Source organism: Leptosomus discolor, chromosome 5 (genome assembly GCF_034619465.1).
Source record: "Leptosomus discolor isolate bLepDis1 chromosome 5, bLepDis1.hap2, whole genome shotgun sequence".
Classification (NCBI taxonomy): domain Eukaryota; kingdom Metazoa; phylum Chordata; class Aves; order Leptosomiformes; family Leptosomidae; genus Leptosomus; species Leptosomus discolor.
Genome location: NC_141395.1, coordinates 40,274,555 through 40,286,451, shown reverse-complemented (window position 1 = coordinate 40,286,451; position 11,897 = coordinate 40,274,555). Strand labels below are relative to the sequence as shown.

Here is an 11,897-nt window from a genome sequence, read left to right as displayed (position 1 = left end):
ATGTAGCACAGTAGAGCTAAAAATAAAAATTAGGAAAGATGGGAATTAGCTCACCACAGCTCACCTTAATTGCCAGGTCAGGTTTCATTTTCCAGTAAGTTTTCAGCAGGGAAGCATGTGTTAATGTATCTGTGGGCATTCCTCATACAGGGGAATAGAAATTTCTTTGAAAACAAGATAACTGACATCACAACCATGTGCTTTCCTGGAACAAGGCATGTGCTGGCTCTGTACACTGCCTACCAAAAGTCTTCATCACAACAGGTATTACTGTTTGCATTTCAGTAAAGATAATACAACTGGCTTGCAGTAAGTGGAACTAGAGCTTGGCACTCAGCTTGATGAAGAACTCTTATGGAGACCTGTGGATGTTCAGGTTAAGATGTCTGGAAACACTGTAGACTACTTCACAGTCATGTTTGTCTGAAGAGTTGCTTTAATAGATCAGGAACCACAGCAGACTTTTAGATTAATAATCCTTTTGCCAAACAGAGTATGCATAGAGAGGCGTGCATACGGTTAGCAACAAGACCTTCCTATACGATGTGAACTTGAGTGCTGGTCCAGGCGCTGTACCAGATCGGGGCACATTGTGCTTCGTTCACTAGCAGCTTCCTGCTTGAGAGCCACAGCTACAGTGCTTTGCAGTATTCCTTCAAACGAGGGAAAAGAGACGCCCCCCCACCCCCCTACCCCCCAAAGTAGCAAGAGATGGCTATGGGAAGATGGCAGAGGAAAGAGGATGACAAAATTTGTATACAGCAGGGTTACATTAGATCACCACGCTAAAGACCCTGTGTACTTAAAAGGGGTTCAGAGCCTAGTATTTCTTTTTTCACTTTTCTTTTGTTCTCAGAATTGATTTTGGGCAGCAAGAAATACAGTCAGGGAATGAGGCTATTAAATTTACTTTGAATGGAAAATTATCACACGGTTTTTTCCAAGTGAGGTGTGAAAGATTTTAACCTTGAGCCACCAGTAGTAGATAAAGCATCACTTCGAGTTTCCTATTTCCAACCTGTACACATATGTTACGCCTCACCTTCTCCCCTGTGCAGAACATTATTTCTCCGGAATGGAGCGGTATCAGCTTACAGACAGCTCTGCTCAAAGGAAAAAGAAAAGTTTGCCTTTCCCTAAAAAGCCATTTTGTTAAACCAAACGTTCCACAAAATGGCACGACCACGCCACAGCCCGCTCTCTGGGGGAGGGGACGGGCCTCCCACTCGGCGGGACACCCTGCGCTGCGCACCGCTCGCAGCCCCCGCCCCGCCCGGCTCGGCCCTTTGTGGTGGCCGGGCCGGGCCGGGCCGGGCCGGGCTAGCTGCCCTCGGAGGGGCGGTGGCGGTCCCCGCCTGGCCCCTGCCAGCCCCGAGGCCAATCGGCGCCGGGGCGGCGGCGACCGCCCCCTCCCCGCGCCGCCCGCCTTATATAGCGCCCGGGCGGCGCCACTGTGCCGTCTGTCGGGCTGCTTGCGAGCAGCGCTGCTGTCTGTGCCGTGCCGTGCCGTGCCGTGCCGTGCCGTGCCGTGCCGTGCCGTGCCGTGCCGTGCCGTGCCAGTATGCTGAGCCGCACCGTGTGGCGGCTGGCGCTGCTCGCTCTCTGCCTGGGGGCTGCAGCGGCGGGGGGTGGCGGCGGACAGCGCCGCGGAGGCGGTGGCAAGAGCCGGCGGCAGGCGCAGACCACCTCGGTACCTCAGGGCACCCCCGCGCAGGGCAAGCGTGAGTACTGAGCCGGGATGGGGGCCCGCGGGCAGGGCAGGGCATGGCGGGGGCTCGGCTCGGCCCCTTCTCAGCGCCAACAGGACGCGAACGCTGCGCCGGCCCCGCTGGGTGACCCCCGGGTGGTGTTTCGCGTCCCCGGGGCTCCGCGGCTCGGCCCTTTGCCGCCCAGCCGCGCGGGGGGAGCCGCACGTGTGCCAGGCTGCGGCGCGGCAGCCGGTGCCGCTGCAGCGGCGTTCGCCCGAGCCATGTCCCTTCCCTGCCTCTGCCGTCAGTAATTCCAAACTTTTCTTTCTCTTCCCCTTTTGCTTCCCTCTTCCTCCTCCTCTCACCCCCAGAGACCTGTTACGACAATGGAAGATACTATCAGATAAACCAGCAGTGGGAACGCATTTACCTGGGAAACACGCTGGTCTGTACCTGCTACGGTGGAAGCAGAGGGTTTAACTGTGAAAGCAAGCCTGAACGTAAGTTGGTGGTCTTTTTTTTGTCTGCATTACGACCCCAGCATCGCTTTTGATGCCGAGTAAGCTAAGCCTTGTACCAAGTTATAACTGGCTGGGTTTTCAGCTGAAGTTTGGTACTTAGGGTCTGTAACGGATCTACACTCAATTACACCGAAGATCTGGCTTGGGATTTTAAGAAATGCTTTTCATTAGCGATGGGCCTGCCACCAGAACCCTGAGCCAAACATCACTCATCTCTCTGGAGGATTGGATCTAAACATTAATCTTGGAGCCAGCCTCTTCTTTATAATGAACTGAACTGACTCCTGGACTCGCACGGGGAAGTTCAAATCTGGAGTCACTTTGCAGCTCTGGCTCTGTGCTGTTTGATTGCTTCACCCTGACTTTTCATAGTTGTGCAGTGTCGTCAGCTTGTTTGAAAATATTTCAACTTACAACTTTTCCACAGCCCCCCAGCCGTGCTATAAGCTTTCTATAATTGAGTGTAAAATGAGATTGTTTAGTCTTCTGCAGAAAAAGTTTAGGTAACAGAAAGGACTTTAAATGCAGTGTCTGCTGGAAGATGCGTTCCTCCAGGATACAGCGTAGTTTAGATTATCAGATGTGACCTATCTATATTTATTGGTCTGAAGCCATCGGTTTGCTATAACTCCTTTATGTTGCTCTGGAGATATGAGAGAGAAAATCTGGTTCCTGGCTGATAGTGTTCATGTAAGACAGATGGGAGCGTCCCAGCAATCTGTTTTGCAAGGCTTGTGTGCTGCTTGCCTCATGGCTAGAGCGTTTTAAGGAGTACTCAGTCCTCTTACTCCTCCATAAAAGGGGGTTTGATCTACCTTTCTTTCCTCTGCAGGGATTCCCAGGTTTTACAGTGTCGAAGTCCAATAGCAAGTTTCCCTTATGGCACAGTTAGCAGTTAATCTGTTAATCTGTCTAGTAGTGAAGAACGTTCTTCTGTTGCAGATCTCAAGCTTAGTGGTAGCACTGACATAGAACAGAGTTGTAGACACATGGAACAGTTTGGGTTGGAAGGGACCTTGAAGATCACCTAGTTCCAGCCCCCCTGCCATGGGCACCTTCCACCAGACCAGGTTGCTCCAAGCCCCATCCAGCCTGGCCTTGAACACTGCCAGGGAGGGGGCAGCCACAGCTTCTTTGAGCAACCTGTGCCAGTCCCTCACCACCCTCACAGTGAAGAACTTCTTCCTAATGTCTAATCTAAATCTCCCCTCTTTCAGTTTGAAACCATTACCCCTTGTCTTATCACTACATTCCCTGGTCAAGAGTCCCTCCCCACCTTTCCTGTAGGCCCCCTTTTAGTACTGGAGGACCTCTCTAAGGTCTCCCCAGAGCCTTCTCTTCTCTAGGCTGAAAAACCTCAACTCTCTCAGCCTGTCCTCATAGGGGTGGTGCTCCAACCCCCAGTCGTCTTCGTGGCCTCCTCTGGACCTATTCAAGCAGGTCCATGTCTTTTGTACGCTGGGGGCCCCAGCATAAGAAACCATTCAGTAATAACCATTTGTTAATCACTCACTCATGCACGAGTGTGAACAATTCAAAAGTAGTGCTGTAGACTTTGATAGGACTGCTGTAGAATTCAGGACTAATATACTCAATTTTTTGCCAAGTCAGAATGAGGAGGATTAGCATGACAAAGCACACAGCTTCTAGGGGATGTTTGTGCCTTCCTGTCTTCTTACAGTTGCACTTGGGACAGCTGGGATTGATGTTTTCAGGGCATGGCTGCCCACATGCCATGTGCAACTCTTGGCTCAGTGGGGGAGGGAAGCTGAGTTTATTCAGCATTATAGGGACCTTGGGGTGGTGAATTTTGCCCAAGTTCCTCTCTGCTCTTCCATCTTGGGAAGAAACAGGAGACTGATACGCAGTTTTCACCAGGAAAAAAAGTGCATCTGTGTGAGGAGGTGAAGAATGTGTATTTCTGTCTACTGTACATGTTACTGGCATGGTTACATGAAGTTGGTTTTTCTCCCCTCCTAGCTGAAGAGACTTGCTTTGACAAATACACTGGATCCACTTACCGAGTAGGGGAGACTTACGAGCGCCCCAAGGACTCCATGATCTGGGACTGTACTTGCATTGGAGCTGGACGTGGGAGAATCAGCTGCACTATTGCCAGTATGTAACTCAGAGCCTATTACTAGAGCTATTGTTCCTTAGTGTCATATTTTCCAGAGCAACTTGCATGATATTCCCAATGCCCATTAGCTAGAGTGGGGGGGGTTTAATCCAAAGCCTATCAAAATCTTGGAATTGAAAGGCCTTGCCCTGTGTACATGCATTTGCGCAATATACAAGAGTGTGTCACATCTTCACAGGCATGTTTATGAAAGTAGTTTTCTGCCTGGAAGAAAGTGAGGGTATGCTCTGCAGCTGGTGAGTCAGAATAACACAATCAGCATTAATGGGACTACTCTGAATAAATAATAAATACCACCTGAGAGCCAGTCCCCTTGTCCTCCAAAAATGTCATGCCAACACTTGTCCCTGAGGGAGCTGGGATTTGATATCCAGACACCAGCTCATTGTGTTTCTGTACTTCCTTTTTCACCAGCCCGACCCATACTTTCCTCTTGTTTCTTCTTTCTTCCCAGTTCTCCCTTTCACATCTCTGTCTGTCTGGAAATCCTTTCCATATTGAGTCACTGAATTGTTCACAATTTCCTTTCAGTTCATAATTAGACTTTCTGTGAGCACAGATGACGATCACTGTGTGTCAGGACTTTTAGACTGAGATTTCAAAGTCCCTGAGGGCACCTTTTGAGAAAAGCCTTGTTCTTAAAAGTATCCAGTTTCTTGTTTAAGACATGCATGCTGATCCTAGTAGCATTGCCGCAGAGGACTCTGAAGCCAGCCATCATTATAGCATGGGGAAAAAAACCCGCATTGAATCTATTAAGTGGAGATAAAGCCCTTCTGAATTTAATGGCATTTTATTGGATGGGGATGATAGGTGTTGTAAAAAAAGAAAGAGCCAGTAAGGAAGTTGCAAACATAAGAGCAGACTCATTTTGTCATCAGCCTGGTTTAGAGCTCACTGGAGAGTCTCATTGACTGCAACTGGCTTTGAATCAGTCTTCCTAACTCTTAGATTCCTTGCTTTCATAAATGAGCCAATGAAACATTTTAGTGTCTCCTAATAAATGAACAGATCAGTGTTTCTCCTCTCTTCCTTGGAAGAACACCCTGTGTTTGCAAACTGCCCTTCACCATGTTTCCCTCCCTGAGCCTGGGCCAAGTGGCCTGTCCAGATGGCCTCAGGGCTGTGGTGCCCCACTGTGCTGGGAATCTGCCTTTCCAGGGCAGGGTTTCCAAACCCAAGAGGACCAATGTCTCACCGGGGTGTCACACTAAGCACCTCCTTTTTCTCCAAATGCTGGCCTGGCTACCATGTCCCTCACACTGTATAGGGATGGCCACAGAGAGGCCCAAGCAGTACCACTTCAGAACAAAATGGAGGCAAACCCTACCTCACCAGCCCTCAGGCTGTGATCGGGGCCTGAGGGAGAAATGGCACCTCCTTGGGCCCTGGCATTCCCCTTCACCAGCCAGGTCTCAGCTGTGGTTTGAAACCTGGAGGAGGTTAGCTGAGGAGAGAGGATGGGGCCTGGGAGGCCCAGAAAATGGCGGGTACCTGTAGAAAAGGGTGGGCACCATTTTGCAGGCTGGAGAAGGAAGCCACAGCCTGCCCCACTCCTCCTCACCGCGCCCAACCTCTACCCCAAATGACCACCTTTCAGCACTGGCCAGGTGGCCCTTACCTTGTCCCCATGATGCTGTCCCCTGGTGTGGTCCCTCACCTCAGCTGCTCTCTCTCTCTTGCTGCAGATCGCTGCCATGAGGGTGGCCAGTCCTACAAGATCGGCGATACCTGGCGCCGGCCTCACGAGACTGGCGGTTACATGCTGGAGTGCGTGTGCCTGGGCAACGGCAAGGGCGAGTGGACCTGCAAGCCCGTGGGTAGGTGGCAGCTCCCTCTTCCTCCGCCAGCTAGGTCAGGGTGCATGGCGTCTTCCTCCTCATCTTCCCTGAGGCACCCCCATGTGGGATAGCCCTGGGTGGACTCTTATCCCCTTCCCTCTCACAGCCGAGCGATGCTACGACAACACGGCGGGGACGTCCTATGTGGTCGGTGAGACCTGGGAGAAGCCCTACCAGGGCTGGATGATGGTGGACTGCACCTGCCTGGGGGAGGGCAGCGGCCGCATCACCTGCACCTCCAGAAGTAAGTGCTGGCCTGGCACCTGCCAGCTTCTCCATTTTATTTGTCTTACTTATTTTTCAAATCTGTCCTGTGTCAAAAAGAAAAGGTGTTCCTTTTTCTGCGCTGTTGCAAGTGGCAGTAGTTTGAGAGGGATGGCCGTCACCTGAGAAGGGGTGGGAAACAGACCCCTCTTGAGATGAGAAGGGAGTGTTTGTGGGTTCTGGTTGCTATTTGTGATCTGGGGACACGCTGGAGAGCTGGTGATCTGTGCTGGTGACAGGGTGGGTGGATTATTTGGGGCTTTAACCTGCTTTAGAGAGAAAGGTTTAAGAAATCTGCAGGCAGATTTTAAGAAAGCTGAGGCAGTCGCGTGTCCCCCAGGAAGTTGGGGGAATTGCTTTGTCTGCAAAATGGCAGAGAGTTTGGCCTTGTATCTCCATTTCTGTTTTTTAAAGTAGCCTCCTGAGGGAGAATTAGACGCTTTTGAAGAGAAATGGGTACCTGCGCCAACAGCAGGATCTACCAGATTAGATTAAAATGTCTTTATCTTTTCTCTTTATTACTGTTTAATATATGTGTTAGCTAAAACAGGGTTTGTTTTGTCTGCTCTCCCGTCTTGCTTGTGAGTTTTTCCCACCATTTTGTCTTCAGTGTAAACATGCTACACCAGCGCAGGTGGCTTTAGTTTTTACGTCATTGAACGACATTACTATACATACTCCATTTTACTTGTATTTGCAAAGCAAACATGGCTTTTAAAATCCGAAAATCTTGCTTGTTTATCTACTTTCTCTTCCAGTTTTGTTAGGAGCAAGCTCTGTTGTGGAGCTATCACGGTTTACATTCAGTTGCCTCAAGAAAACTTAACCTTTGTTATGCAAGGTTTGAGAAACACTCTTGTAGCCTTTAAATGGCCTCATACTCGCTTGCCTCAGGGCACAGAGATAATGGCTTTCTGCTGATGCAAACAGCAGACCTGTAAAGAACTAAAACAGTTAGGAGGGTTGCAATTAAAACTGAGTATCTGGAGAGTCTTGGTCAAGAAATAAGTTGTAAAAATCAAACCAGCCTTGACAATATTAAGTCTGTTAAAAACACATGGCGAAAAATCATTAACTGCCAAATAGGGATGAATAAAACAGAATGTGTTGGTTGTGAATTTTGGAGTTGTTATTACTAATAAAAATGATTTGGCAGTATCTTTCCTCCCGTAACTCAGGTATGTGTTGTAGTATTGTAGGAGAAATTCAATAAAATGACCTGTTCATTTTTTTTGTTTTGTTTCTCAAATGTAATCGGAGAAGTTCAAATTTCTGTATGTAGAAAGGTAGCCGTAGAACACGAAGTAGCATTATAATTCAGTATGTGCTGCTGTTATATATCTTTTATCGCCAGCATTTTCCAGAATCGCAGCTGATTTCTTGCGGGACATTCCAGCTTTTCATTGTCTTAAATTGAGAATCTGAGTTTCTGTAAGACAGGTTTTTTTCACATTTGCCAAATTGCATTTTGAATACTTCACCAATTTACCACTCTTCTGGCAAATACTCAGTTTTCGGTCATTTTAACCACTGTGAATTATTAATGTTTTCCACGTTGTTATCCTGTGCGCTCTTTCATTGGTAATCTGGCATGGTGTGCATGTCCTTCCACAGTTCTTCATAAATCCATTATATTTGAGCCACTGTATCAAGTTGCCCTTGAATGAGAAGATAAAATGTTGTAATGGAGGAAGCACTAGTTAATCCATGTGGATCTCTCATCCAGACAAAAGTAGTTTGTTACACTGTCCTTTGAACCCGTTTACTCAATTCATCAGGGGCTGTAGGTTATTAAAGTTAAAGGCAACGGGGAGATTTAGAAAGTCTGATATTCTCGGTATGACGTGAGTAGCTTATATGAACTTCACTGGAGCTTCATGCACGCTTCTTTTGGAAGAAATGAAGTTTACGTTTTGCCCTAAAACAGGTTTTAGTTTCTTCCAGCTGAATTAGAGACACAAACTTGAACTGTGCCCTGTGCTACAAAGACTTCCACTTAAAAAAAAAAAAGACATTAAAACAAATTTAAGCTGTGAAGGTGTATGTTAGACAGAATGGGCTTAAAATAGTTTTAAAAGTAACTAGCAGGAATGTTTCCAATCCAGAGTGCGCTTTTCCGCATTGATTTTAAACATAGATTACTGTATTCACACTGGGAATGTTATGATGCTAATTTTGACAATGGCTACAAAGTGAATTCACAGTTCTGGAAATAAAAATGGGAATTTTCCCTTAAACTAAAGCGTCAGGATTTTCAGACGCTTTCAGCATATGCAGTTTCACGTAGGCCGCTTTAGTGCATACAGGACTTGTAATAGTGGGCTGCAGAAAATGAGGTGACCTCTCAATAAAGGCTTTAAACTATCAGCTCGTTTGATAGTGTTGGTGGTTCAGTACTATAAATTGCACAGTGAAGCCATCCAATGCAGAAATAGCTAACAGTCATGTTCCTTATACAGATAGGTGCAATGACCATGACACCAAGACTTCCTACAGAATTGGAGACACCTGGAGCAAGAAGGATAACCGTGGAAACTTGCTTCAGTGCATCTGTACTGGTAATGGCAGAGGTGAATGGAAATGCGAAAGACACACGTCCCTGCATACAACCAGCACTGGTAAGTGGGGCATCATAGTGTGTAAGGTGGGCAAGGGACAAGGAATGGCAAATTTTGAATGGCTAGGACTTGGAGTTGAATTGTACTATCCTGATTTAGGTATTTGCCTTGTCAGGGAAGGTTCAGCAACAAAGAGGGTCAGAGTTCAGGAGATGCTCCTTGTTTGTGCCTGTGTAGATAAGATTAATTTATACCTTGTTTCCATGCACAAATGGGGCTTGCACATACAGATGTGATTGCCTGCACAGTCAGCGTGCAGTAAATCACAGCTAGGACTCTGAATCCACAGGAGCTATCTACTAGCTTTGTCTTGGAAGCATGGCACTTCAAGTTAATATTTGAACTTTATGTATTTGCCTCAGGGTAACTTTCTTGAAATGTCCTTAATTTAAACTCCACTGAGACCATCTGGTTTCTTTGACAAGATAAATACACCTACTAATGGTTGAGCTTTAAAAAACAGAAATGTCAAGGAATGTGTACAATGCTATTTAATACATGTACGTTAGATGGTTTGTAATTTTGGTCTGAAATACTACCTAGTTTATAGGGAGCACATAGTTTTTGCCCAAGATTTGTTAAAGTCTTCAGCTTATAAATTCTTTTTTTTTTTTGCCATTTTAAGGATTTAGGTTTTCTATTGGTGAGTGCAATGTGAAACTTCTCTGTTTTCCTGCAGTACCTACACTAGATTTTTCTTGGTAAATGACCTTGAACTGTTCAGTACCAGCAGGTTAATGTCAAACTCTCAGAAGGTCTAAACTTAAAAATGCACAAAGCTTCAAGTGTGCCCGTATTTTGTTTCCATTATTATTTCTCCTATTTCAGCAGAGCTGAATTTGTGGAGGTTCCTGTGGGAATCATTAGCAAAAGTTTCCATAATGTAGACAACAAGCCTTTTTGTCTCTCAGTATTATTCCAAATGATAATGGGCCAAAAACTTTGATTCAAAGTTTAAAAATTCCAAAGTAAATGAATACATTTGTGGTGTAATTTTCTTTTTCAAACAAAAATTCAAAATGAATCCTTTTTGCCTTATTTCCCTACTACCTTCATAGTTTTTTATTGTCTTGTCACTGATCTTGATTTTTCTATTCTAGATTTCCTTCAAATAATTTTTTTTTTCCATAAAAATTGTTTCTAAAGAATTCCTGTGAAAAGCAGTTGACTCTTAAGCCTTTCTAAAGCCACTCTACAGTGGTGGAAACCAGAGGCTATCATTAGCAGAAGTGGGAGTTGTTCTTTTAAATTTGAAGTTTGCTAAGTGGAGTAATTAAACATCTAGGGAAGCTGAGAGAGTTGTGCCTTTAATCTGATGGAGTGCCTAAGGTTTTGTTGTCTTGGATTTGAGGCATTCTGTTCTTTGCATGCAATGTCTCACTTCTGTCCCATGTTCTGCTGCAGGATCTGGCTCTCCTAGCTTCACGAACGTGCAGACTGCGTTGTACCAGCCACAGCCTCAACAGCCCCAGCCTCATCCGTATGGCCAGTGCATAACTGATAACGGAGTGGTGTACTCTGTGGGTATGCAGTGGCTCAAGACACAGGGCAGCCAGCAAATGCTTTGTACCTGCCTGGGCAATGGAGTCAGCTGCCAGGAAATAGGTATGAATTTGTGTTCAGTGCCTTTTCAGTCCAGTGAGATCTTTGGGACTGCTTTGTGGTTTGATTATGAAGTAGAACCCTTTTGTGTGTGTATCAGAAATGTTTTCTGAAGAAGACATACTGAAGAAAGGTGGAGGAGGTGAAGAAATAGTTGTTTTGGTTATTTGAAGCCTGGTTCTGGAGGGCAGAAACGTTTCCCAGTGAGTTATATATAACATGCTGAGGGAAAACAGAGCCCTTGGGGAGCAGCATTAATAACTTTATTTAAATCGAGCTGCAATAACGTATGTTTGGAAAAGAATGTAAAAGAATGACACAGCTGTGGAGCTGAGTCATCTGTTGCTGTGTATTGGCCCAGGTCCATGGCAGTCAGTGTGGGGTTTGCAGCAGCCAGTGACTTGGCCCAGAGGGGCTATTGCTGTTTTAGAGCCCTAAGATTTGGGATTGCTTTAAGCCAGAGTCAGTGCTGTGATTTGCTTGTTTTAAAGCTGTGACCCAAACGTATGGTGGCAATTCTGATGGAGAAGCTTGTGTTCTGCCTTTCACCTACGATGGGAGGACTTTCTACTCCTGCACTACTGAAGGCCGCACAGATGGGCACCTCTGGTGCAGCACCACTTCTAACTTTGAGCAGGACAGGAGATACTCCTTCTGCACAGAGCAGAACGGTAAGCGCTTCTCAGAGGATCTTTGCATGCACATCACCCTCGTGTGCAGATGGAGAAGGAAGCTGAGAACGTAGGGACAGGCTGCTTGAACAGTTCAGTTGTCTGGAGGCACCCACCCTGTGAATGGAGGGCTGCCTGGTGTCAGGGCACTTTTGGGCTCTTGGCATCTTTGGAGGATGCTCAAGGTGACTCAGGTGTACCCTTTGAGTCCGATTCTCTCCTGAGCTGACCTTAAAACAGGATTACCTTGTCAGGATGGAGCTTTGGCCCAAAGGACTTTCCCTTTGCTTGGATGAATTGCTAGAGCAATGCCCATATTAGGCTGTGAAGAGGAGGATATCCATGGAGTACAGTTTGTGCAGTCCTCTGTCACTCGCTCCATCCTGACTATCTAGCCAGGTTGCCATATATAGCAGTAATTTTAATGTGATTTGTGATCACTGATCAAGAGCTGGCGCATGACTAAGGTGGCAGCATTCCCTCTTGTCTGTGGATGGTCAGTGTTCCCTTCACAGCACAGCTCTACCTGTGTGGCTGCACTTCCTGGAAAGC

General features: G+C 46.6%; 1 protein-coding gene across 3 annotated transcripts in view; it reads left to right on the top strand.

The window, feature by feature from the left end:
- The first annotated feature begins 1,561 nt into the window (after positions 1–1,561).
- FN1 (fibronectin 1) overlaps positions 1,562–11,897 on the top strand; it is a 54,370-nt gene continuing 44,034 nt past the window's right edge. For all 3 annotated transcript variants that reach the window (XM_086465427.1, XM_086465425.1, XM_086465426.1), the window contains exons 1-8: positions 1,562–1,721; positions 2,060–2,188; positions 4,190–4,327; positions 6,038–6,169; positions 6,297–6,434; positions 8,914–9,072; positions 10,477–10,677; positions 11,166–11,345. In XM_086465427.1, coding sequence (XP_086321553.1) covers positions 1,562–1,721; positions 2,060–2,188; positions 4,190–4,327; positions 6,038–6,169; positions 6,297–6,434; positions 8,914–9,072; positions 10,477–10,677; positions 11,166–11,345 — 1,237 coding nt within the window. The remainder of the gene's footprint in view (positions 1,722–2,059; positions 2,189–4,189; positions 4,328–6,037; positions 6,170–6,296; positions 6,435–8,913; positions 9,073–10,476; positions 10,678–11,165; positions 11,346–11,897) is intronic.